The 25796-nt window shown below is 36.8% G+C and overlaps 5 protein-coding genes across 10 annotated transcripts; 3 read left to right on the top strand and 2 right to left on the bottom strand.

Annotated features, from left to right (window-relative positions):
* Positions 1–3694: 3694 nt before the first annotated feature.
* LOC110744815 (transcription factor MYB36-like) lies at positions 3695–5409 on the top strand. Of its 2 annotated transcripts, none has more exons than XM_021944831.2 (3): positions 3695–4014; positions 4279–4408; positions 4508–5409. In XM_021944831.2, the coding sequence occupies exons 1-3, from the start codon at positions 3879–3881 to the stop codon at positions 5118–5120; spliced, it is 879 nt and encodes a 292-aa protein (XP_021800523.1). In that variant the 5' UTR covers positions 3695–3878; the 3' UTR covers positions 5121–5409. The 2 variants fall into 2 exon arrangements, with proteins under 2 accessions (XP_021800523.1, XP_088103260.1); XM_088247134.1 differs by having other exon boundaries at positions 4001–4127.
* A 2305-nt stretch (positions 5410–7714) lies between these two features.
* Positions 7715–10201, bottom strand: LOC110744825 (vacuolar protein sorting-associated protein 32 homolog 2). Of its 2 annotated transcripts, none has more exons than XM_021944846.2 (8): positions 10044–10201; positions 9659–9780; positions 9418–9517; positions 8968–9053; positions 8796–8887; positions 8464–8578; positions 8157–8375; positions 7715–7956 (listed from the first exon to the last, which is right to left on the bottom strand). In XM_021944846.2, exons 2-7 carry the CDS (start codon positions 9728–9730, stop codon positions 8178–8180), a joined length of 663 nt encoding a protein of 220 aa, XP_021800538.1. In that variant the 5' UTR covers positions 9731–9780; positions 10044–10201; the 3' UTR covers positions 7715–7956; positions 8157–8177. The 2 variants fall into 2 exon arrangements, with proteins under 2 accessions (XP_021800538.1, XP_088107091.1); XM_088250965.1 differs by having other exon boundaries at positions 9905–10045.
* A 739-nt stretch (positions 10202–10940) lies between these two features.
* Positions 10941–15687, top strand: LOC110744820 (ENTH/VHS family protein). Of its 4 annotated transcripts, none has more exons than XM_021944839.2 (12): positions 10941–11082; positions 11218–11274; positions 11361–11412; positions 11869–11948; positions 12077–12155; positions 12275–12358; positions 12464–12609; positions 12714–12962; positions 13243–13400; positions 13908–14155; positions 14518–14905; positions 15135–15687. In XM_021944839.2, the coding sequence occupies exons 2-12, from the start codon at positions 11234–11236 to the stop codon at positions 15365–15367; spliced, it is 1758 nt and encodes a 585-aa protein (XP_021800531.1). In that variant the 5' UTR covers positions 10941–11082; positions 11218–11233; the 3' UTR covers positions 15368–15687. The 4 variants fall into 4 exon arrangements, with proteins under 4 accessions (XP_021800531.1, XP_021800529.1, XP_021800530.1 ...); XM_021944837.2 differs by having other exon boundaries at positions 10948–11107; XM_088246405.1 differs by having other exon boundaries at positions 10996–11068.
* A 167-nt stretch (positions 15688–15854) lies between these two features.
* Positions 15855–19409, bottom strand: LOC110744824 (3'-5' exonuclease domain-containing protein / K homology domain-containing protein / KH domain-containing protein). The gene is made up of 10 exons (XM_021944844.2): positions 19259–19409; positions 18796–18971; positions 18271–18402; positions 18130–18180; positions 17890–17986; positions 17528–17574; positions 16885–17101; positions 16335–16464; positions 16191–16233; positions 15855–16001 (listed from the first exon to the last, which is right to left on the bottom strand). The coding sequence occupies exons 1-10, from the start codon at positions 19311–19313 to the stop codon at positions 15921–15923; spliced, it is 1029 nt and encodes a 342-aa protein (XP_021800536.2). The 5' UTR covers positions 19314–19409; the 3' UTR covers positions 15855–15920.
* A 993-nt stretch (positions 19410–20402) lies between these two features.
* On the top strand, positions 20403–25684 carry ELF3 (hydroxyproline-rich glycoprotein family protein). Its single transcript, XM_021944835.2, has 4 exons — positions 20403–21243; positions 21611–22512; positions 24124–24175; positions 24368–25684. Exons 1-4 carry the CDS (start codon positions 21031–21033, stop codon positions 25394–25396), a joined length of 2196 nt encoding a protein of 731 aa, XP_021800527.1. The 5' UTR covers positions 20403–21030; the 3' UTR covers positions 25397–25684.
* Positions 25685–25796: the final 112 nt, after the last annotated feature.

Genomic DNA, 25796 nt, shown 5'->3' with positions numbered 1-25796 from the left:
GTTTGTCTTATTGAAATGAAGTCTGTGACCTAATTGACTCTGTGGGTTTCCAAGCAGATAGAATTCATTGATGCTTTAGCTTTGATCAAAAGCTTGATTTCCAAGCTTATTATAAAGAATGAAGCAACAGAAAATTATAATTTATTTAATAAAGTATCCCGTAAAAAGATTATTAATTTAGAGCTATGTATGGAATATGGATTCAGAAAATGATTAAACCTGTGGAAAAGAATCATTGTAATTTAAACCCACCACCCTCTATAAACAATTATATCTGGTTTTCATGTACACTGCGATTGGATTCCTGACGTGGCTTGTGGAGCTGATAAGCCCGTCCTTATCCATTGGAAATCTTTTAATTTATCCACTTTGTGCCACCAGTTGTGCTTTGACTATTCTTTCGTGGATTTTATCTGCGAGATAATGTCTTTGATGTGAAGGTTTTCAAAGAGAGGATATGGTCAAGGAGGCACCATTTGCTTATGTTACAACTTACACATCAAATTAATCTCTTCTGATGATCTCTTATGATGATGATCATTTTTAGTGTTTTTTATTTGCATTCTTTTGTATAAATCATACAAAAATTTACGCACGTTGTCAATTTATTTTAAATTGCATATTCGAATAAACTTTTACATGATAAGAGGTAAGATAATCAACGTATCTTATTCAACGGCCACACTTGTTCCTACTTAACCTAATCTTAATCGTACAAAGTTACAATAACTAATGTCTATACAATCAATTAAGTTTGAAAGTGATGGTTTAGAGAAGCACATCCGTGTAAATAATTGTTTTATGTAGCAATCAAAATCATCAGTTCTGTTTCTGATTAATATATCTCATTGAAAGTAAGAAAAGTGCATTGAAATGCATATTAGAGCTCTTAGGTTTAGGAGATAATATAATGACACGCGATATAATTTTTTTATGTGTCGTTGTGTTATTGGCCGGGATAGTAAAACAGTGTTATTATGTTACAATAAAGTTTTTTTTTTTTTCTTTCAAGTTTAAATCCTCATGGGCATTTTAGTTGTGTAATTTGTGTGTGTAAAAAAATCCCCTCTCTTGAGATTGAGATTGGGTTTAAATGAATAGAAGGATTAAATAAAACAAAAGAAAAAGGGAACTGAATGATTTAAAAGAATGAAAAAGGGAGACAAAGCGGACGGTGGTTCCAAGGGTTTCGTTGATTTTTGCAGTGGCATGGCAACTTTACTTATTGAGTGGGAAGGATCCTGTAGTGGCGTGCTCATCAAAACTGTTTGAGTTGGTGGGTCTTACTCTTATTTATATATATATATATTACCATCAAATCAAAACAAAAGCTTCAATCACAAAATCCCTTGAAGAGTGTGTTATTGGGCTATGTTTGGTTACATGTAATTCCATCTCCAAAACCCAGGACAAGGACTTGAACCAATTCCAAATATCTTACCTTTCCATACCTACCTTTCCATCAGTTGTCTAAAGATTTATAGGTTTCATAGTTTATATATATTTGCAAGAACTTATGATTTTAGAGGATAATGCTTTCTTGTTAGACTTACGTTATTAATTTGTCAAATTGAATTTGAACCATACATTGCAATAAAAGTCAATCGGATAAATCTCTATTTATCTCCCGACAAGAAAATATTTATTATACTTAAAAAAATGTGTATAGCCATGCAATGCAAGCTTGAATAGATTGTGAGACATTGACTTGGTAATGAAGGGACCCAAGTATATTTTTTTTCCAACGGACAAAACATTGTCGCGATCGTGCTAATTTGATTGACAATTATATGGCAATATTTCCTCCGCTCCTTTGTGCCATCTATTCGTTGGGTGTTACGTTGTTGTTTGCTATGAGGAGGACCATATAATATTTATATATTTTGGATTGAAAATGTGGTGGTTGCACAAAAATGATGTGGACAAGTTGGGCTCTTATCCAAATCTTGTTTTTATCTTATAGAAAGAGTTTGGTAGTGTAAAAATAAATATGTCATGATTAGCTATTTTGTTTTGTTTTCTAAGTTATTAGAAAATTAATTTAGCATATTGGATTTTGTGTGCGCATCCAACAAAATAATAAGGGTAAATTAATGGAAGTTGGGCATATCAAATATTTTGTTTTATTTTATATCAGTAGTATAGGAGTAGGAGTAACTTAGGCTCAAATTCTCAATCATATTGTTCCAATCTTTTAATGTCCTCAAAACAAATATGTATACATCTAAGAGCATCCACAGTGGGGGGTGTATTTTTGGGGGTGTAAAGCCACTTTTACGTCCCTTTACACCTTCGGGGGGTGTAAATACGCTTTTTGTTCCAATGAGGGGGTGTATTTTCAGGGGTGTAAAGCCACTTTTCTCCATTTTCCTTCACCTTTTTGCAATTGGGTCCCACCTGCAAGAGATGTAAAAAAAGATGCACAATTGCATCTAAATATACATCTCCAAAGTGGTGATGTAATTATACATTCATATACACCCCCCCATTGCAGGTGATTCCGATCACAATGGGTGTATATTTAACATACACCCCCTTATACACCCCCCTTCTGTGGATGCTCTAACTAGCTAGTTTATCCACATATTTTTATACAAGTGATATTGGAGGAAGGGGAAATCAAATCGACGACCTCAATTAAGAAAGATCATTTGTTTGCTAAATACTTACACTGTATAAAAATATATCAAGCTGCAAGAAAAATCAAAGATATGTAGAGCTGTCTTCTCCTCAAATTCTGTACGTTTTTCCTTTGTGGTACCCGCACCGCACGCATCAACCCAGCCCAAGTGAACCCAATGAAGAAATTGGTCAGTTCAGCTTGTTATGTCGATTGATAAGGCCCTAAGGAGACTTGGGCTTTGAATGTATGAAATATTGCTTCAAGTAAACCAATTAAATTAACCCACGTGCACCAAAATGATGTGGTGGTGGGGTTAAAAGTGAAAAAAATGGTGAGTAAAATATAAGTAAACATTAAAAACGACTTGAGCCCGTGACATGGAATCTTTAGACTGAAAGCAGATAAAACAACAAAATACCAAAGAAGTCAAGAGGAAAGCAATGGAGATGCAGCCACACCAACTTGAAATTTATTTATTTATTTTTATGATCTTTAAAAACCCTTTTGGCTGTGAGTCTGTGACCAAAGACATCAATGCTCATCACCTTGAATTTGATGGGTTACTTTGAATAGTAAAATGCCAAAAATAGTAGAATCTCACATTGAAAAGTTCATTTGAAGCATTCACTATTGGAACTGTCTGTGTCTGAGTTCCAATTTACCATTTACTATTGCTAATTGGACACAATTTTCTCATAAGATAGTATTTAATCAAGGCAAGAGTAGGGTTTTGTTCCTCTGTGCCTCTGTGGTGACTAAGTCCCATATCTTCTGACCAGAGAGCTAGAAGAACACAACTAATTAAAGCAGTAGAATTCGACTAAAGGACATTTTGGGACCGTCAGTTTTGAACGGTTCATTCATCTTCATGAATCATGATATTACCCTACCCGATATTAAAAGTTCAAAAAAAATAAAAATAAAGTCAATACAGTTTTTGTGTGAATGTTGACTGGGTCTTTGTCTTGGAATGCAAGGAACAAGTACCAGATAAAAAGAAATTATAATTAAAGTTGAGAAATGGGGAGGTCGTACAAGTACAAGGTCAAGCCTTTTTTCATTTACTCTATTTGTTTCTTATTTTAAGGTGCCACCATCTTTATAAGCTCTCCACCAAAGCTCCTGCATTTGCTTATTTTGGAGCATCTGCGTGTCTGAACTTTCTTTCTGTCTCTGTCTCTGGTTCTAAGTCTTTCTCTCTCCCTCTCTGAAATTAGTGTTTTGGTGGTGTGTGTGTGGAAGTGAGTAATTAGCCATGGGACGCACTCCATGTTGTGACAAAGATAATGTGAAGAGAGGTCCATGGTCACCTGATGAAGACGCAACTCTCAAGAGCTACCTTGAGACTCATGGAACTGGTGGAAATTGGATCCTTTTTCCCAAAAAAGCTGGTATCTCTCTCTCTCTCTCTCTCTCACACACACACACACACACACACTCTGTGCGATACTTAGTTCTATCTTTTGACCTCACAGAATGAAAATTATGAAAAAAAGAACAAAAGGTTCTTCTTTTTTTCTTTTGCCAATTTGTTCAGTGAATCGTCCATACTAAACCCATTCATCAGTTTGACTCTGAGAATTTTTCTGGATGAGAAAAGATTGAACTTTTTTTCTTCTTCTTACAATTGTATTTTTCTGTTTTTTTTTTGGCAGGTCTTAGGAGATGTGGGAAGAGTTGCCGTTTACGTTGGCTCAATTATCTGAGGCCAGACATCAAACATGGATGCTTCACTGAAGAGGAAGACAACATTATATGTAGCCTCTACAACCAAATGGGAAGCCGGCAAGTCCATTTATCCTTATACTATACTCAATGTTTTCATGGTTTTTATATCTGCAACACTACTGGTAATTTCTAACATTTTTCCCCACTTTTTTTTAGATGGTCAGTGATAGCTTCTCAGATGCCTGGAAGAACAGATAATGATGTGAAGAACTATTGGAACACCAAATTAAAGAAGAAGCTATTTGGAGGAAAACAAAACCTCACAACAAAGAACAGCAAAGAGCCCACAAACAATGCCACTCTTCCTGGCTCAGCAGCCTCACCGGCCCTGCCTTGTGTCCCAAAAGCTGAACCCCAAGACTCTGCCTTTTCAACATTCCAAACCCAAATTCCAGCCACATTGCACATGTTAACTGATGTTAATTCTGGACTGAATGCCTACCACCAAACCTGGACCTTAAACTCACCAGATCAATTATACAGCTCCAAGGTCATGGCTTTTTCAGATTTTGGTGCAAGTTCAAAGAAAAGTTACAATACTGTTTCATTATCTCAGGATGGCTCAAACATTTCAGACTCTTCTTCAATAGCTGCTGTTGACAAGTGTGCCTCACTACCTGGAAATGGTTCCCTTGATGATTCTGGGATGTTTACGGATTTCGGTCTGCCTTATGATGTGAATTATGCCATGTGCTTTGGAGAAACAACCAGTGAATTTGGCCCAGCTAGCTGTACAAATTTTGGTGATTTCTTTTCAAGCTCATATTGAGGCACAAAACAAGGACTGAATCAAAGGGTTCTCAACCAACTGTGAAAAAACAAAAAGCTTGGGGAAAAGAAACAAAAGCAAATGCTTAGAATTGGCAAAGGGAATGGGGGAAGTAAATATTAGCTAGAAAAAAGGATGTTCTTTTTTTGTTCCCCCTTTGTTTTAATTTCTTTTTCACTTATTCTAGTTATATTCAGTCTCAGTTGGGCCTCTGCTTCTGTTCATAGAGGAGGAGAAAATGTGATGTAAATCAAATTTTTAAGCAATGACTAGTAGATGAACATGTATGGAACCCTTCCTCTTTCTCTCTGTTTGTTTTGTTTGTCTGTGTATAAAGCTTTCAACTTTCACAGGCATTCCCATTGTTGGTTCTCAGAAATTTGGTTAATTAATTTACTCTGTCTTTAAGGTACAATGGCAAAAAGAATCAGTGTTGGGGGGGTTGGATGGCCTCAGCATGTTTGCCTGTTTCTTTATATGCCAGCGGTCATGAAAGTTGTGTGGGGGTGTGGCCAATTCAAAGTTGATCATGATCCCAAATGTCCCTCTCAAAAAATAACCATAAAAGATACTCTGCCCTGCTTTTGATATTTTACTCTGTCATAACATACATCATCTCTGCAACTTCAGGACTTGAAGTGGTAAAATCAAAGGTTATGTTTGAAGAAATCAATTTTTATATGAAAACAAAGTTGGGAAAAAGTTGGAAGGGACTTGTAGCTCAAGTCAGGAGCAGTCGCCTCTACACTTGAGGTCATGTTGTCCAATCCCCCTCTCCATTATCGCTTAGATATTTTCATCTCATGTAGCAATGTGAATACACATGTGCATACATTACCCCATAGAAACTTATAATTTTTTTTTCCTCTCTTTTTATGTGTATTGAGAAGCCATCCTTTTTTGGAAAAAACGTGTTCTGACTCCATATGGTTTAAATTATTCATGCAGTGTGCCTAAGGTTAAATGTCACTGTTTGAGAGCTGTGATTCAAAATTAAAACATTAAACTTATCCATGGATCGTTTTCATTGTTCATTGTACGGTCAAGTACCCTGTCCATTCACGAATTGAGAGGACATAATTATTTTTTAGTTTCCCGTACAATTTATTGGTGAAGAGAAGACTTATTCGTGTCAAGGCTAAGCTTATAATTAAGCCTCACTAATCACTGCCATTATTAAGTTCTTAAGCATTGCTTAATCATTATTGTTTATTTTGGAAACCCAATTTAAATAAAACATTGTTAGTCTTAGTCATCATCTTAAAATAAGCTACCAAACATTGTTAGGTCACTTGCTATAAGCTACCAAACATTGCATATGCTCCATCTATGCGAATTGCCCCAATTAGGGATTGTTTGAAAAACATCGAAGCTATCCAGGGCTGGGAATCTGGTTTTGAAGTTTTCTTAATTATGGGATATATTGCATTTACAGAAAGGTTTAAAACAGATGGGGTTCACATTTTGTTCTCTCTCTCTTTTATCTTATGCTTGCTTTCACATTGAACTTCAAAGGTTGCACCATAATGAATGTTCTTTATCTGTTTCTTGGTGGCATTTTATGTGTGGATGAATATTCCTTCTCCAAATGAACTTTTTTGAGGATATTTTTTATTGAGAGGGGCGATAACATACTAAACTCACACACACTACACGGATGATAGGACTCGAACCCAGAATTTTTCTTGAGGAACAATTGCTCCAAACTACTACACTAGTGGGTTCTTTGCTTCTTCAAATGAACTTGAGAAGAAAGCATAAATCCCATATCAGAAATCAGAAAAGACAATGTGTAAGAGCCCCTTGTTTTCACGATAGAGGTTCCTCTTCTCCATTGGCTATTTCAGAAAGTCCAAATTCATGAAATTTAGCTGTTAAGAGAAATCAATAAGGAAAAAGAAAGGAAAAAAAACAAACCAAGTGAAGAATCTTGCAATTAGTCTGATGTGATTAAGAAATCACACCCCATTTATGCCTTACAATCATCAGCAAGTGAAGAACTTAAGATGGGACATCTCTTTCAGACTTTTCTTTATGGAAGACAGAGTTATTCCAAGTCAAAGAAAAAGATAACCTCAACTTTGTTGCCTCTCTAAAAGTAAAAATTAAAATTATGAAACTCTTTGAAACACCAGAGCAAAAACATACAGGTTCTTGTTTTTCTTGCGTGTTCATATGATGATGCACTTATGGTCCCCCCCCCCAAACTTGTTTTGTTCTGTTTATATTTAAGTAGAGAGTCTTTGTCAAATTGCAAGCATGGTTCACACCCACCGCATACATGCTTTAATGTTTTGTTCATTCTTCTCTTAGACATTGAATCCTTCAAATTATGGTGTGTCGTTTTGAATATTTTTCACGCACGTTGCTCAGTCAACGGATCGATATTATGTATGGCGAGTAATAATATATTTCCATTGCCCTCATGTAATTGATGTGATGCGCGTGTTGAGATTTTCTTAGAATCATTCTGTGAGCTATAGCCAATTTTGCAGGTCATCGATTAGCTCGAAATCTTAGCTTAATGATTCCAAAATTGTGATCAAGCATAGAGTTTATGTTTAACTTGGTAAAATCATAATAAGATTTCGATAGTGATAAAAGAAAAAAAAAATTGAATATAAGTTCCCAGTATTAGTTGTACAAAGAAGCCTAATATTTGACCCATTATATTACAGAGTACTAAAAACAGTTTAAACAACTTATTATTTTGTATACATACAGACCATCAAATGCAGTATTAAAAGTCACAAGTCAGTCTGGAGAGTCCGAGAGATTCGCATCATCCTCCATAATTCAAGTTTTATTAATCTTCTCCTTATATATATGTTAACAACTGCAAACACAGCAACAAAACCCATCAGATCATATGAAGTAACATAAATGCTTTCAGAAACATAACTTTGATTCAATGACAATTTAAATCTTAATCCAACAGAAGCTGAATTCTTATTTAAGTTCTACGACAATGTAAATCTTATTACGTGCATCACCCCGCTTGAGTGAAGGATTCCATTGTCAAGATAAATTACCAACCTGATACATATAAGTAACCTCTTAAAGTGCCATCTCTGCCTGTAATGCAGCAAGCTCATCCTCCTCACGGTTGTTCCTCTGAGGAGCTGGTTGGGTTGGTTGCCTGCCTACCGGGGCATTTACGTGTACTGCAGCGGCGGGAGCAGTTGTGGCTGGCTGGAAAAGCTCCTCCTCCAATTCAGCTCCTTCCAGTTCTTCAAGCTCTGCTTCCAATTCATCCTGCAGAAACAAAGTTGCATAATTTGAACCCAATATAGTGGAAAATAAAGCATTGAATGAATGAACTAAGAACTTGCAAAGATCATACTTCATCAAAATCAGCTGCTGCACCAATAGGTGCTGACAATGCCTCCTGAATCTGCTTCATGCTTTCAGTTTGGTCATTGATCTCATCCATTGTTTTCTCCAAATCATCAATTTTCCTGTTAAAAAAAGGCCAAAGTTGAGATGTACTATTCAGAACAGAAGGATATGGAATGCTTCCTTTGAAAGATCATCCAAAGTGCTTTGAGAGTAACTTTAAGACTGACTTTGCAGAGGATGCTATAGTTCATTTGAATTTAAATTTCTTTCATTGTTATGGCAATTATGGCCATGGAATCTATAAATTCTACGGAATGCAGTTTAAATGCAACTTACGTGGCCTTGTTCATGGCCTTCATCACAGATGTTCCACTTCTCAATGCATCAACAGTTTCCGTTGTGGCGTTTGCACCTTCCAGCATTATCATCTAAAACCCCAATTCAAAATATGTCTTCATGATAAACTCTCAACAAATGAAACTTCACTAAAATTTACAACAGTACCTACCTGATCATGAATGCGCAATTGGAAATTTCCAAGCTGCTCAATTTGTTGTTCGTAAAGCCTTTTCCTCTTTAAACATTTTATTGCCGCTGTATAAAAAACAAGGATAAGGTATACAATTTGATTCTAATTGCGGAAAAAAAAAAGGTTTGCTTTCAAAACCTACATAATTTACTTGCTTACGGGTTCAGATTTAAACAGGTAATTAATAACTCCATTGTTTTCTCTAGTGTTTTACATGTCCTTCCACCACAAATGGCAAACCATGCAACAGAATTGAACACAGAACAGCCTAGCATCATTCTTAAAAACCCAACAAAATCAAAAAGAAGGGAAAAAAAGAGTTCTTTCCGGATCCTATACAAAACATATATTTATATGATATAATTTCATAAAAAAATTAAGACAGAGAAAAAACTAAATAAACGACATGTAGCCTGTGGGGGGTCTTACCAGTTCGGTTTCGTGCTTGAGTAAATTGCTTAGCCTTCTCAACCTCCGCAGCTGCCTTCTTTACAAGAACTTTCTCCTTTTTCTCTAGCATCTCAAGTGTCTGCACAATCCCAAAAAACAATACTTTTAGCAGAAAAACAAAAACCCATATAACTATAATCACAACACAAAATTCAGACTCGTAAAATTTGCAAAAAATTCCAGCACAACCCTGAGAACACCTACAAACCCAAAATCATACATCGTTTAATTTGTGTATAGTTGGCAGGGCATTGGGTTCCTGCTTTGCTTTCCCAAACACTCGCTTAAACATTTTTGCTCTGATTTGTTTTCCAGACAAGCAAAACAATATCTTTTAAGACCCTGCAACCAAATCAAACAAGTTGATCAGTGACTTTGACCCATCTGATTGAACAAAGCAACGGTCAACATAAATGAAGCTAAACAATTTAAATATAAAAAAAAAGAACAAAAAAAACGGACTGACAATATTGAAACCGCGTTCAGAGTTTTGCAGGGTGATCGGTCACGAAGGTTGGACTGGTTTAAGAGTAAAAGCAGACAAGGAATGGTAGTTTTTTTTAGGTACCAGAAATAACTTAACCAGACAAAAGAGGGAGACATACATCACACAGGCTGTGAGGTAATTTACTATGACAGACGAATAATCAGCGGGATTACGATGATGGGATTTGTTCGTTGTATGAAGAAATGAACCAGACGGTTAATTAGGAATTGGAGTTGATGAACCGGCACGCGAAGGCCGAGCGGTCTTAAGAAAACCCAGGCCCCATATATTTCTAGGGTTGGGCTTATTGGGCCGACTAGTAGATCCAATTCACAAATTTCATGAGTTTTTCAGTAATCCTAATTTTGGGAAAATAAAAAAAAATGGTGATTTATGGAAGACCACAATCTCACACTGCGAGCAACCCTTAAAGCCCAAAATGAAAAAAAAAAAAAAAACACACATTACCAAGAATTAACGTGGTTCGACAAAATTTTATTTACATCCTTACAGAGTTTTTGAACTAAAAATTTATGCGATTCGGCAAAATTTTATTTATGTCGTCAAAGAATTTTGGCTTTTAACCTCAAAGCCGAGCATGTATACAATTGAATAAAACCCTTTCACAAACTTATTATACCTCGTTTGGTTCTCAGCATCAACTTTTTTGTGTGATTTTAAATGCCCAGAATTGAGGTGGATTTTATAACCTCACCTAAGTCCTATTGAAATAAGGAAAACTTGCTAAATTGAGAAACCAATTTTAACAAGGTAGTTTAAAATAAGTTGCCCAATCCAAAGTTAAGAAGCTTCTAGTGTACATTCATAATTTCTGAGTGTCAATAAAATTTCTTAACGAAACAAAAAATTTAAGTAACAAAAACGACAAATTATTATTATTTTTGGGTGAACAAAAAAAAGCCCATATTTTAACTCAAACTGTGAACAACAGTATATGATTGCGAGCCGCGCTGGCTTTACCGGTTTAACCCTCAATTTCTTTGTAACTGCAAAATATGACGGACAGTATATGAGATTTAAAACCACAAACGAGACCACCTGATTACGTCTCTCTCTCTCTCTCTCTCTCTCTCTCTCTATCCTCTGCGACGCACGCCAAGATCTGCAATCCTTTCCTTTCTGGTTTCGACTCAAACGTGCTTCTTCTTCCTTTATAGTCTTGTAAAACTTCATACATTGACTTCAAATTTCGCGGTTCCATCGGATGCGTCGCAATATTTGTCTGTTCCAAACTGATCACGAATTTCCGAATTTTTTTTTGATTATTTCAGATTCTGCAGATTCGTCATGGATTTCATGAAGGTCTTCGATCAAACTGTCCGAGAAATGTCAGCTTCCGCCCTTGCCATTTTCGATTTACGCAATTTTTCATTTTTATCAGCTGTTAATTTAATTTAATTGTCTTAATGTGCAGAAAGAGGGAGGTGAATCTGAAGGTCTTGAAGGTTCCGGAGATGGAACAGAAGGTAAAACACCAAATAGAGTTTAATTCACTTCGGTTACGTTTAATTTCTTCGAATTTTTCATTGGAATTTTCATTTTGTGATTAAAATTGTAGATCTGAACTCGAATTATTGTATTCATGGTGCAACTAGTGCCCTTTCTGTTTATGTTCAATGATTGTTGTACCATTGTGCATTTTGCAAGCATACATTCTATCTTTTAAGATACATTTAGACAGAAATAACGATATTCTGGACTTAGTTTTGGTCTTTTAGCTTTGAGAGGTTGGTGGAAAAAGTTTTCTCCAATTAAGAAATCCCTGCGTCAAATTTGTATTTTAGCTTAAGTAGCTGATACGTTTTGTTTTTTTCTCGTTTTCTAGGGGTAAACTGTGGATGATATGAATATCAGCTATTTCTCAATTTGTGATTTTTATTTTTTAGCTCACGCAAATTTGTTTCATTACTGATATGCTATAGGTATTGGATGCAACGGATAATGAACCTTGGGGTCCTCATGGATCTGCATTGGCAGAGATCGCACAGGCCACAAAAAAATTGTAATTTTCAACTCCATTTATCTGTTTTTTTTCCCTTGTTTAATCCTCCCTGCAATACTAATTTCAGAATCAGAAAGAACATGGCTTGCTGTACTTACCCGGACTTGCTGACTTTTGTTATCTTTCAGTTCGGAATGTCAGATGGTTATGAATGTTTTGTGGACAAGATTGACTGAGACAGGAAAAGAATGGCGTTATGTCTATAAGGTAAGAATTCAGTTAATATTGTTCAAATATGGTGCTTACAGAGGTTTTTAGTGTATTATAACTTCATAGAATCATGTGCCTATTTATGCCCTCAACATTTGAAATCATTTCTGTATTAGGCATTGGCTGTTATAGAATATTTGGTGTCACATGGATCTGAACGTGCTGTGGATGACATTATAGAACATACTTTCCAAATCTCAGTAAGGACTATTTCTATTATCCTGATTTTTTTTGGTGGATATGAAGTTAAGAATACGGTTGAGTGTACTGAAACCTCTTTATTCCTTGTTTTTTTGGTGGTGAAGGCTCTCACAAGTTTTGAATATGTTGAGCCAAATGGGAAGGATTTGGGAATAAATGTGAGGAAGAAGGCGGAAACCATTGTGGCTCTTTTAAATAACAAAGACAAAATACAAGAAGTTAGAAATAAAGCTGCTGCGAATCGTGACAAGTAAGTTAATTTTTCTGGGACTAAATTTTCAAGTTTACTTGAACTTCTCTAAATCTTTTGATTAGTTTTCATCTTATAAACTATTAGTACGTTGCCAACTTTAGGTACTTTGGACTTTCATCTACTGGGATAACATATAAGTCAGGTTCAGCAACTTCAGCCTCGTTTAGTAGTAGCAGCTATCAGAGTAGCGAACGCTATGGAGGTCTAACTGGTACTGGAGCTGGTGATAGGTTCAAGGATAGCTATAGAGACAGGGATCGACATGAAGAAGACAAGATTGAGAAGGACAGCTCTAGCAGGTCACATCGAGAGAGCTCTTCAAAGAAGGCCTCAGCACGCTATGGCAGCAGGTACTTAATCATTACTGTTCATGATAGGTCAAACAATTGTGCCTATATGCTGAGAAATGTTGACTAACACTGGATAAGGCTCTTCTGAGATTCAGAACTAGAGGGAAAGATGTGGGAATAGTTACGATTTTTATTACTAATGACCAATTTCGACTGCAGCTCTCTCTCTCTCTCTCTCTCACGCACACACACCTTGCACAGATGTATACAGAGAGACTGTGGCACATATATGTTTCTTTTTGATTTTGTTTTTATTAACTTCCGAATGTTTTTCTTGCAGGAAGGATCACGATAATATACCATCCAGTGTGTCAAAGTCATCAAATAAATCAAATGACTCTGATAAGTACAGTTCAGTTCATAGTCAAAGCGCAAATGTTCCTGATGATGATGATGATGATGATGATGATTTTGATCCACGAGGGACTTCTGCTGCTAGTAAGTATACTAACTCTGGTACAGTTGTTAATTTAGTGTTAGTTAAAAAGAAGTTTTGCAGGGCAGACATTGGCAAATGTTGCTTCATGTTTACCATCTACTATGTGTCTCGTAGCTACAATCAATTTGATGCCCTTTGGCTCTTTGATTTTTTATCACAAGTGGTGTCGTGAAGGCATTGAGGATGCTTTTCGAGATTGTTTGATTTGTTAAACATAGTGATATTTTGAATATTTGCATGTGCTATAGGATGTACTACATATTTAGTTGATTTCTATGGTAGTTGTTCAAACATATGCGTTTATATGAATATCACTAGTTACATTGAACACACTATTTTTTGATGTTATTTTTCCCTACTTTTTCTTCTATCCTATGCAGTGACGTTTAATGGAGTAATCTTTTAGTGCATTGATTATTGAAATACTGTTCTTGGTTTTTTAAATAATATGTATGATTCCTGGGATATAATTGAACATTTCATTTTGCCCTATATTATTTCAACAGAGGCTGCTGTTGCAAGCTCAAACCAAGTGGATCTGTTTGGACAAAGTTTGATGGACGACTTCATAGATGCTCCAACATCTGTTCCTGCAGAAAAGCCTGGGATTAACAGCGGTTCATCAGAGGTTGATCTATTTGCCGATGCAACTTTTGTGTCAGCACCACCCCAGGCAGAGACTGGAGCATTTGCAGACTCAACTTTTGTATCAGCACCACCCCAGGCAGCAAATGGAGCAAGTTCTCAAACTCAGGTCAGACGCAGTTACATCTCAATTTTGGCACATAGCTCATGTACACCAATTCACAATTGAGGTAGCTTTTTCAGTGTGCTTGCTGCTTAGCCAGTCATAGATTTTGGTTGTGATGTTTGTCATTAAATGCCAAACAATAACAAAGAGGTGTATGAGTAAAGCGTACCCTGGTTACAGGGGGCAGAATTTAATTTATGCAACTTTCGAACATGTAGAAAATATTTTAGTTGTGATTTTGGAATTTTAACAAGCAACTGAGTTTAGGAGTTTCCATTTTAAGTTTTATTTTAATATTACTTTTGTTCCTCATACAGGGTTTAAAGTTCTGGGCTAACAATCTTCTTTTCTAACTAATTATACAGAATGGTGTTGATCTATTTGCTTCTCAACCAACCATTTCTCCATCGGCTTCTTCAACAGTAGATCTTTTTTCCGCCCCTGATCCAGTTATGCAGCCAGAAACCAAGTCTACAAATGCTGCCCCAACAAACACCAACATTGTTGATCCCTTCGCCACTGTTCCACTTCACAATTTTGGTGAATCTGATATTTTTGGGGCGTTCACCTCTCAGTCTGATTCAACATCTACAGAACCTTCCCAAAGTTCTGTCAATGATGGCAGCGACACTAATTTGGGTAAAAAATCTTCAGCAGACCTGAAGGGTCCAACTAAGAAGGATTTCCAGGTGAAATCTGGCATTTGGGCCGACTCACTTAGCCGTGGACTAATTGATCTTAATATATCTGCTCGTAAGTTCAACCATTTCAACTAGCATTTTGCCTTTCATGAGCATTATTTATATGTGTGTACATGAAAGTAAATGTTGCTTAATGTTCAAGGTGTGAGTTGAGATTTAGAAAAATTGTCCGGGTGATGTATGTCTAAATAATTGTTTGAGCAGAGATTATGTATATTGACATTTTGAATCACATGTTTAGGATGCTTTTGTAATCCCCTCTTCACTTCATGTACTTGCAGCCAAGAAGGTAAATCTGGCGGATGTAGGGATTGTGGGTGGATTGACTGATGGATCAGATGAAAGGGAGAAAGGGCCCCCAACTTCGTATTACATGGGTAGAGCAATGGGTTCCGGGACTGGTCTTGGAAAATCTGGGTTCCCATCATCGCCAGGAATGGGAGGCAATGACATCTTCTCAAGTCTCAGTGGCGGCGGCGGCCAACAATACCAATACGGTGGTTTCCAAAAGTAATTTTGTTATTTCCGTCATTTTTCTCGTCTACATATTCTTTTGCCTACTCGGCCAAAATATTGAAGAGAAAGTCCCGTCTTTTGGTGTGCTTAGTTTGTTCATACATCCGTCAATGGATATTGTGGTATTGAGGATTGTATTGATCGTGAGTGAAGATGATTGCGACACTTTTTATATATAAATTCCAGTGGATTGCAAACAGCTTCGTGAAAATTATTCTAGATATCAATAGGTTACTATGATTTTATTTGTATATTAAACGTTTAATTTTGCCCGTGTCTCAGCCACGACAGATTATTATTATTATTTTTACTTTGTCCTTTTGTTTGACAATTATTTAATTTATTTGCACAACAGAATGTCGTTTCATAAACAGAACAATTTGAATAGATGACGGGTTCTGTTCGGTGTGCAGAACAAAGTGATATTTAGAAACCGAAAGAAAAGAAAAAGAGCACGGAAAGAAGAAAAGGAAAAGATGACCCAATTTCTTAGAATTCTTTTATTTATTTATTTATAAAGAAAGGGGTGAAGACGACAACATGATATGCTTCTAGTAGTACACGTCCATCATCTTCCCCCTCAACATGGCTTCTGCTTTCCTCACTTGCTTCACTGGTCCTATGATGAACACCTACATCAAAACCAAATAAAAATTACAAAAGAATTTAAAAGTTTTCCAAATTCCAGTCGTTTTTTGCTTTGATGATGAAATCATATAAGCAAAGGTCTGAATTTGAATATGAACTCAAATAATTTAAAAAACAACTTGGATTAATTTTACGCCTACTTTGAAACTGGTATATAAATGCAATGGACCGACCTTATCGGGTGGGCCCTTATCACCTCCAATGAGAATTTCCGCACTGTAAAATTGTACCATTGAAGTAATAATAAGTGGGGAGCGATGGAGAGAAAAATGGAGCACAAGTTACCGAAACATGCAGAGTTAGAGATAGAATGGTACTTGCAAGATTCCTTTATTGACAAAATGGAAGCTCCTCTTCTCCCGATAACACGTCCCATCTTTCCTGGAGGAACATCAAGCACTGAAAGGATTTCTTCCTCCGGAGCATTGCCATCCACTATTAGGTTATCTGCTAGGAGAAATAACATCTGAATTAGTATTCAAGATTTTTTGAAACGCAATTAGTATTCAATTAAATGTACACTCTAAAGTGCTTTGCTGCACATTCCAACAAAGACCGTGTGCTGTCAAGTACATTAGGGAAACACTATGGTCTAATGTCATACATAAAACGGTATCCGTAGTAAGTTTAGGAGGCTAGAGATTCTACTAATGGATGACAAGCACACAATTCTATCAAAAATTAGCAATGAGGACATTAATGGATGACATGCACATAATGCTTAGTGGCAGAATTAATTGGAGCCGAACATCAGCCTCAGACGTAATAACTTTAAGCTTGTATTCATATGAGACCGTATTTATATGAATGCAAAACATTTCATCTCATTTTGAAGTCTTAGTATAGTTGTGAAGGAGGATTCAATACCTGGAATAGGGGGGAGAGGTGGCCAGTCAGCAAAATTGTTGTCGTTGATGCAAAAACATCTGCAATAGAGAGCACCTCGAACTGCAAGATACCATAATGATTGTTGATTCAATTTCTCCATCATCTTGTAATAGATATAAAGAAGAAAGCGGACATCATCTGCAGCTGCACGGACCATCTGTTCAGATAAAGGTCTGTATGTCCAAAAGTTGGGGTCCTGTACAGTACATATAAAATAAATGTCATTTGACAGAAGATCCTAGTCCAAAACAATACTGTGGCTGCACTGGTAAAACTACAGGTCTAGAAGCAAATTTATCTAAAGCCCTTTGCTAGGTGTAAAGCAAATATGAATCAACAAAATAGACAAATTTAAGTTATAAGGTTAATGCTCTGTTGATAACCTCAAGTTTAAAACCACTGTAGAGTGATTCTAAGCCTATTGTTCGTCAGACTGTAATCTCATTATCATATTCCAGTCACCACACCGACTTAAACCTTCAATATATTTTATTAGAAATCTAGTATAGTATCAGATAACAATAAGAAGACTAGTAACAAACTAAGTTATATGGAAAATCTAAACATAGAGAATAAGAAAATGGAAAAAATCCAGAACAATTCTTAGGATGTTGACACTAACCTGCCTAAGGAGGAATCGAACTTCTTCCTTCTCAAGATAAGATATTCCTGCATTCAAACTCTTACAGTGAAAACTGAAGCCATATGGGAAGATCAAAACTTAATAATCCAATGCACCATGCCCTCATGTCTATTTTTCTTTTGTCATTCAGAAAACTTCTGGTATGGAATAAGCTAACATAAAATACTTGGAGGCGGTACTTCAAGAATGATCTTTCAAATAAATTCCCCGTTAAGATTAATTCGAAACTCTTAGAAAAATGAAGGCATCATTTAATTTCATAAAATCAATGTAATCCAAAAGCATAATCAAATATGATCAGAAACAGAAACTTCAAATGGATACCACGAAATATATAATACCACAGTAGCGTGGATCAGCAAGGAGGCCCACAAATGATATATAATCATCCAGCAATCTTTTCCTCCCTTCTTGTTCCTCTATCAACGAATAGGCAATCTGAATACCAAAAGGGAAATTTCAAATCACTTATAAGAGTATTTTCTCCATCTCAATTATATTACTTCTCTAACTACCATAATACGTTTCTCTTAAAAAAACAATCCATTGAAAAGTTAAAGCCAGTGATAAAGGATGCTCACCTGAGTATCTACAACATTGTTTAACTTGATGCCAAACTGAAAATACAAGGCCTATAAAATAGGACAAAATTCAATCATGGGAATAAAATGTCATATTACAAGAAGGTACATGATGGGATGCAAATAAAACCAATCAGAGACCTCGCTATCTCGTTTGCAGTCGTGAATAACTTTGGTGATGTAGCTAGACTCAAGTGCAGGCTTACAGGCTTGGATAAGCACAGCCCCTCCCTGAATGGCATCAACCAGATATACAGCATCTGGAAATGCAAGCTGACAGAAAGAAAACACATCATTTTATTAGAAAACAAGAACCAGAACCAGGGATATGAGTAGCAGAAAATTCACAATAAAGAAGACCTAAAGATAGCTCTCGTTATTTTCTTTAGCTGCATGGGAATACAAGCAAAGAGCTGAAATTCAATCAGAAACCAATAAACAACCAATTTGGGATGCAAATAACTGCTTTTCTTTTTTATTAATTCTTTTGTTTGTGGTAGTTTAGTAGCAACCCATATGTCCTTGTTTGGATTAGGCACACATCTACTAAATGAGGTTGATTGGTACTAAATTTGAAGTCTTAACAAAAAAAAAACAAAAAAAAAAACTAAATTTGAAGTGGAACAAATATTCATAAGAGTACAGAGTAAGTATAACTCTACATACCTGCATGATACAGAGTGTTCCATGACGGCACAAGTCAACTCCCTCACAATCAAAGCCAATTACCAATTGCCTTTCAGCTGATGGCTCCAGGAACTCGGCAGGAAGCTGAGATGCATGAGTGACTACATGAATAGGAACCAGCGGCAACTGGGGTTCATAATTTAGGGGTTTCTCACCTGCAATTCAAACAAAATAGCTCAAATTTACAGGTTAATGCTAGCTCCAGAAAATTAAAGAAAAAAAAAATGTTCAAATTCATAAACCCACTTCAAAATCATTTGGGGTCACGCATATATGGAAATCGATCATCAAAGATTCAACATTTTGCACATACTTTTTTCTTTCTCACATTTTTCCCAGCAAGCAAATGAGCAAACCCGAAGGAAACATAAAATCGAAGGCACAAGAAACTTGTAATAAAAATGAAAACTTTCGTGAATTGGATCGGATTGAAAGGACCCACCTGGGTCAGGCGATAGAGGAAGGTGTGTCTGATATGGAGGAGGTAAAGAGGCCATGTGATCGGACCATCCACGCCAATCTAATTTTGCCTCTGAAACCAACTATCCCTGGTTCTCTCTCCACTTCACCAAATATTATGTCCATTTCTTTTATTATATTTTTATTTTTAGTTTGAGAGAACCGACAGCCCGTGGGGGTAACCCGACCCGATTTAATTTTCAACAAACCAATTTAGAAAAATTGAAACTTTTTTTGGTTTGACCAAGAAAAATGAATACTTCTATACTTGCAGTGGAAGTGGGCCACATTCCCCCTAACCCAAAACTAGTCTAAAGTGATATATTTTCTATATTCTATGCTACCATTTTGTGATCTTGCCCATGTTATCTGAGAAAATCATGTGGGGTTTAATGTTTATAAAAGGCAAAAGTATTGGGTTTAATGCTTATGGAATCAGATAAAAATAGTTTTGGTTGTGTGTGACGACTGCAGATTTTCCCGAATCAAACTTTCTGTGTTGCTTGTCAAGCTGTTCACCATTTAGATCCCACTCTCCCAAAAAGTTACTAACACGTGTCCTTATGTTCCAGCTACACGTAGGATCAAAAAGTGCAAAACTGACCCGAATGGCCAATCTTGAGGGCAAAATAGAGATGATCACAAAATAGAAAAACAAAAGAGTGAAAGAGTATATAAGAGTAAGATAAATGATACCGTCAGTCGTATATGCACTGTGCACGTGTCTCGTTAGACATTAATGAATTATGAGATTCATTTTATCGATTACTTATAATCATACGTCCGCATAAATAAAAAGACTTATAATCATGCACATACATCACTTACTCGAATGTAACTAATACGCGACCGAGATAAAGAATATGAATATGAGACCCTTATCAGAATTGAGAATAAAATACCATAGGTAGTTGGGTTTTTACGGTGTATATTCAATTTTCCTATGATCTCAACTAAAATGGCCTCATCCGTCCTGTTGAGTTGAATTATGTTCAGATAAAGTAGTTGAAAAAAGAGTAAATCATGGTTAGGACTAAGGACAAAAATATATTATACCGGAAGGAGTAGTCTTGGGAAAAAAGATAATACCAAGTTGGCAATGGCAACAGAGGGTCTTTTTCTATTCTTAAAGAGGAGGTTCTAGTCTTCTTCTGGGTCTATCCAAACAAGGGCCCAACCAACCCCCGCACTTTTCACTTTCCCTTTTTCTAAGAAGACGATCCCTTTGCGGAATCCCTAAAATAAGCCTTAGCCTTTCTCAGCCCTCAACTCCCAATCTCTTTCTTGGCTCTTCTTTTATTCCTATCCCTTCTTTTCCACAATTCACGCTTTTAGTTCGTTCCTCCATCAGTTTCAGTTCTCAAGTACCCTTTTTTCCCCAGCTGGGTTGTGAATAAATCTCTCATTTTTTCGAAGGGAATCTGTTTACTTTTGGTGTTTGACATCTGGGTCTTGCCTAATTTGGAGCTTGGTTTTTTTGGGTGTGATAAACTGAGTCTGTTTATGTCGGTTCAGGTTTTAGAAGCCTGGTCTGCTTCTGGGTTTTCTGGAATTTGATCTATTATCAGAAAGGAGAAGGCTTTTTAGCTAGCTGGGATTTTGTTAGATCCCTTTTGGTATTCTCGTTTTAGCGAGCACAATTTCAACAAAAGAGCTGTTTTTGGTGCATGGGTTTGAACAAGTTTGAGTTTTTGAGGGTGGCTTTTGGGAATTTAAAGTAAGAATAGATTTTTGGACTTGGTGTTGGTGTTGAAAATGAAGAGAGGGAACGAAGAAAAGGTTATGGGACCTATGTTCCCAAGACTCCATGTGAATGATGCAGATAAAGGAGGGCCAAGAGCACCTCCAAGGAATAAGATGGCGCTCTATGAACAGCTCAGTATCCCATCTCAGAGGTTCAACCCTGCGGTGATGCCTCTTAATCCAAATAGCACCAGCAGTGTGGTTCCCACAGCTTTCTCGAGCCAGGTAAATTCATAATTTGTGCTTAACTTTCTCGTTTAAGGTTTACTGAGGATTAGTTTTGAAGTGTTATCCTTTTGAACTTTAGTTAGGTTATGGATTTCACTAGGTTTGTTTTCTATTTTTGTAGTAGCTAACTACAAATTTTGTTTTATGCTATATCCAGTAGTTTTGCATGCTACTATGTACATGTGTTGTGTTTTTTGCCAATATAGTTCAGTCCAGAAAAGAAAATGCCAATATTACCAATATTGGCATATCTGCACTTTAAGAGGGGAAAATCAATAGTGTATTCAGAAATAGTATTGGAAGCTTCTATAGGGAAAATTGGTTATTGCATATCTGATTTTTCTGGAGCAATTTATGTTTTCAGGGGAGTCGTTCTGAAGGAAATTTGCCTGTTCCGCTTCATGTTCATCCATCTACACCTACTCATCAGGCTGAGATGTTTCATGCTCGTCAATCTGATGGAGCAAATGAGAACACGCCCTTGACACAACCCGACCAAAGAAAGAAGGTCGGAGAGGAGGATGATTTTAGGGTGCCTGTATTTGTTCAATCAAGGATGGGTCTTTGTCATAGTAAAACTCAAATTGGTATTGATAAGGAAAAACTTGCTCCAATTGGCCCATCTCATTCTGGCCATACACATTCTGGCCATACAGTGAAACTCAAAAATGTGGGCAAGAAGGATCCAAAACAATTAAGCTCCCCAACTACTCTCAATTTGAGACGAGAATTGAGAAGTGAAAGAGAAGAGGATCTAATAAAAGTAAGTGGCCCGGCTAGGGACCATTCAGCAAAATCTGCCACAAAAATATCAACTAGACAAAAGATTGATGGGCCTGCGGAAGAAGTAAGTGCATCTCCAAATCAAGAGTATGCAGACTATCCTGTTCCTAGATTCAGCAGGTTATCTGGGAGTGATGCTTGCTTGCAACAAGAGTCTAGATCTGGATCACAGCCAAACATCACTGGTCAAGGTGATGGTCTTGTTGAGTGTACAAGAGATGTAGAGAAGGGAGCTGTTTTCCAGGAAAGAAGTCTGTCTTATTCTGGGGAGGATCCTGGTGGTCCCAATGAGCTTGATGATGACAGTGAATACCATGGAGATAGAACGTGTATTTCACCTCAAATGGGACATGTAGACAAAAGTGATGATGTCTCAGAGACTTCCATGGTGGATTCTATATCTGGCTTGGATATCTCTCCCGATGACGTTGTAGGAATAATAGGTCAGAAACATTTCTGGAAGGCAAGAAAAGCAATTGTCAAGTAAGTCTCTATTTTCTCCAATAGCTGCTCCAATTCAGTTGTTACTTTGTGCTTAATTTGAAGTTTACCTTTTTCCAAATATAGTACGTGTTTAGCTGTCCTTGTGAAGCATTTTGGTCTCATAATACCTCTGTTTTATTTAATATTTCTGCACTTAATGCTTTGGATTTTTTGTTTCATAAGTGTTTTAGACTGTTATTTACACCATCGAATATAACAACTAGGTGTATAGACTGAATTTTGTTTTAAATGCGACTTTGAGGGAGGTGATATTTCATAGTGCAGAGTCCCTGGATCCCTTCTAAAGTGGAATTTCTATTTGTTAAAAGGCCCTCGATAACATTTTAACAGTGGATATGGATCATCTTACAGCAGGGAAACATACATCTTAATAGAGTTATATTGTGCAACGCGACCTCCGAGACAGCGGATCATCTCAATATTCATTGCCCTTTTGTGTCTGCCTTTCGGGTGTATTCCTGTCTCGGTTTCGTAATGCTTTGGTTTTTTGGCCACTGGGGAAATTTTCCCTTCATGGCACTTGAGGGCTGGGAGCAAGGAGGGAACAAGTGATGAAGGATTATCCTTGGGACTACATTTTGTGGATCTTGGAGTATATTTGACATTGTGGAATTGGTGGTGGACATGGTGGTGAGGAGGATTACATCTCTTATGTAGTGCTTTGATGTCATGTGTTGGAAAATTTGGTTGGGTTGGGGTTGCGTACTCTTTTTATGTGCTTTATAGAATATGAGATTTCCCCTATATATGGCTTCTTCTCATCATTACATGTTCTTTTCTCATTATTGAAGGTTTTGTTTTGTTCTTTTCCTGTACTATAAGAAAAGAGCTGTAAGTATTTACATGTGAATTAGAAAGCTCTATTATGCGCTTGCTGTCCGACTTTGTTGTAACGAGGATCATTCATGACATCCATACAACTGAATGTATAGTTCTTATATGGTTCTAATTGAATATTACATATTTGGAGCTCTAATTATGTGAAATAAAGGAGATTTGCAGACATCTTCTTGATTTATATTGCAGATAGTTGCTATGTTTTGGAATCTGTTTTAGCATTTAGCTTTTGTTTTTATTGCTCTGAAGATAGTGTTTTTAGCATTTAGCATTCCTTTTTATTGTATTCATTATTATTATTATTTTATTGATCTGAAGTGCCTCATTGTTTATAACTATTTTCTGATGTGCAATTTTCTGAATCCATCCTTAAGATGTTTGCTTCCCATGTTTGGTAAATGTCATATTTGCCTGCACTCCTGATCAATATCGAGTCTAAGGATTAGCTTGGGGGTGTGGTCATGTGGAGTTAACAGGCTATGGTGCTTTTCATGGGTTATGCAGATATTTTGTGATTAAAGCACCTGGTCCTTTGGCTGTTATCTCTTAAATAATGAGAGTTTTATATTGAATATATTACACAGTGAGGATTGTTTTGGAATAAATGATTCTATCAAGTGCCTGATCTTCATTTCTGTCCAGTTCTTTTTTTTTTCTTGTATTGGTTTTGGTTTTGTGTTTTGCCCGGCTTCATATGATTTGGTATATGTTGTACAATTATGTTTTTGATCCAACTCCTGTTACTTTCTACAGTCAGCAAAGATTGTTTGCAGTGCAAGTATTTGAGTTGCATAGGCTCATTAAGGTTAGACTATAACATAGTCTCTGACCCTGTAATTCTGCTCCTCTTGGAATGCAATTATGAGAATAAACATATATGTGTATATAGTCCCAAAAAAAAAAATATGTATATATTAACACAGAATAAATGATGCTATTTGAACCCCAAAAGGACTACAGGAGGGTAGATTTTTAACTTTCTAGTTCTTTTCAACAGGTCCAACGACTGATTGCTGGGTCTCCTAATCTTTTGCTTGAAGATACTGCTTTCCTAGGCACATCTTCTTTAAGGGGTTCTCCTGCAAAGAAACTTTCATCAGAGTATGTTGTAAAGCCACTACTACGTGTTGTAAAGCGCAAACATGAACCTGAGAAGCCAAACAACAAAATTGAATGTTCCGCAGAAAATGCAGTTGGGAAAACATCTCTTTCTTCTGTGAAAAATGGTAGTCAGACTTCAAATTATGGGCCATATGTAGGGAACCCACAGCCAACACCTGTCGCTACTGACAATAAAGCCAGTCCTTGGTGTTTCCATCAATCACCTGGACACCAGTTGTTAATTCCTGTAATGTCTCCCTCTGAAGGACTTGTATACAAGCCGTATCATGGACCTGGATTTGTGGGACCGGTTTGTGGAGGATGTGGACCTCTCAACTCAACTCCCATGACGGGTAACTTTGTTAAGCCAAACTATGGGGTTCCAGCTTCTCATCATCATCAAGGGACGGGGGTTCTTCCTGTCCCTCCTCCATTAGGCCATACTTACTTTCCTCCATATGGCATGTCCGTTATGAATCCAGCCATGCCAAGATCAGGCGTCGAACAAATGCATTGGTTTGCTGGACCTGGTTCACATGGTCAAATCGATCAGTTATCAGGAGAGGGAACAAACTCTAATGTGCAGCATCAAAGCTCATGCAATATGCCATCCCAGAAAAGTGGAGCTATTCCTCATGCCATGATGTTTCAGGCATCTAACGACAGTGAGCTACAAGGAAGTACCGCAAATAGTCCAGGTGACAGAGCACGATTGGGGACGGATCAAAATGCTGAAGGAAGTGATGCTCTTCAACTCTTTCCCATGGCTCCGGTAATTCCAGAAGGAGTTGCCCAACCTCATGATTCAGGCCAGCCAACACGAGCGATTAGAGTTGTGCCGCACAATCCAAGAACTGCAACTGCATCAGCTGCTCGTATTTTCCAATCTATACAAGAAGAGAGAAAACAGCATGATTCGATCTAGTTGATTTTCTCTCATTGGCGTGCAAATGATATTGGTCTCATCCAAGTTGGTGTGGCCTGGTCATTTCCGCTGTACCATTTTGGTATGATATTCTGTAATGGGGTTTTCCTTATTTCTTGATCTTGTGATTGTATATTCTTCATATATGTATATCATGTATACCTCTGGAATACCCAACCAGAGCAGTGTAATCTGAATATGCGATATTTCCCCTCATGTATTGTGTTATTGGGCATAGGTAGCAACTATTTGGGTAATAGGAGTAATTGTCCATTTTTGAATATCTAATATTGTTGTCTTGAAGATCAAGCTAAAAAGTGAAAATCAAGTTCCAGAAATTATACTGTCACTTTATGTTACTTTCGATCCAAGCTTTGTTAATACTGGACAAGTGATCACC

This window comes from Prunus avium, chromosome 1 (assembly GCF_965620075.1).
Source record: "Prunus avium chromosome 1, drPruAviu1.hap1.1, whole genome shotgun sequence".
In the NCBI taxonomy this organism is placed as follows: domain Eukaryota; kingdom Viridiplantae; phylum Streptophyta; class Magnoliopsida; order Rosales; family Rosaceae; genus Prunus; species Prunus avium.
This window is presented reverse-complemented; position numbering and strand designations above follow the sequence as displayed.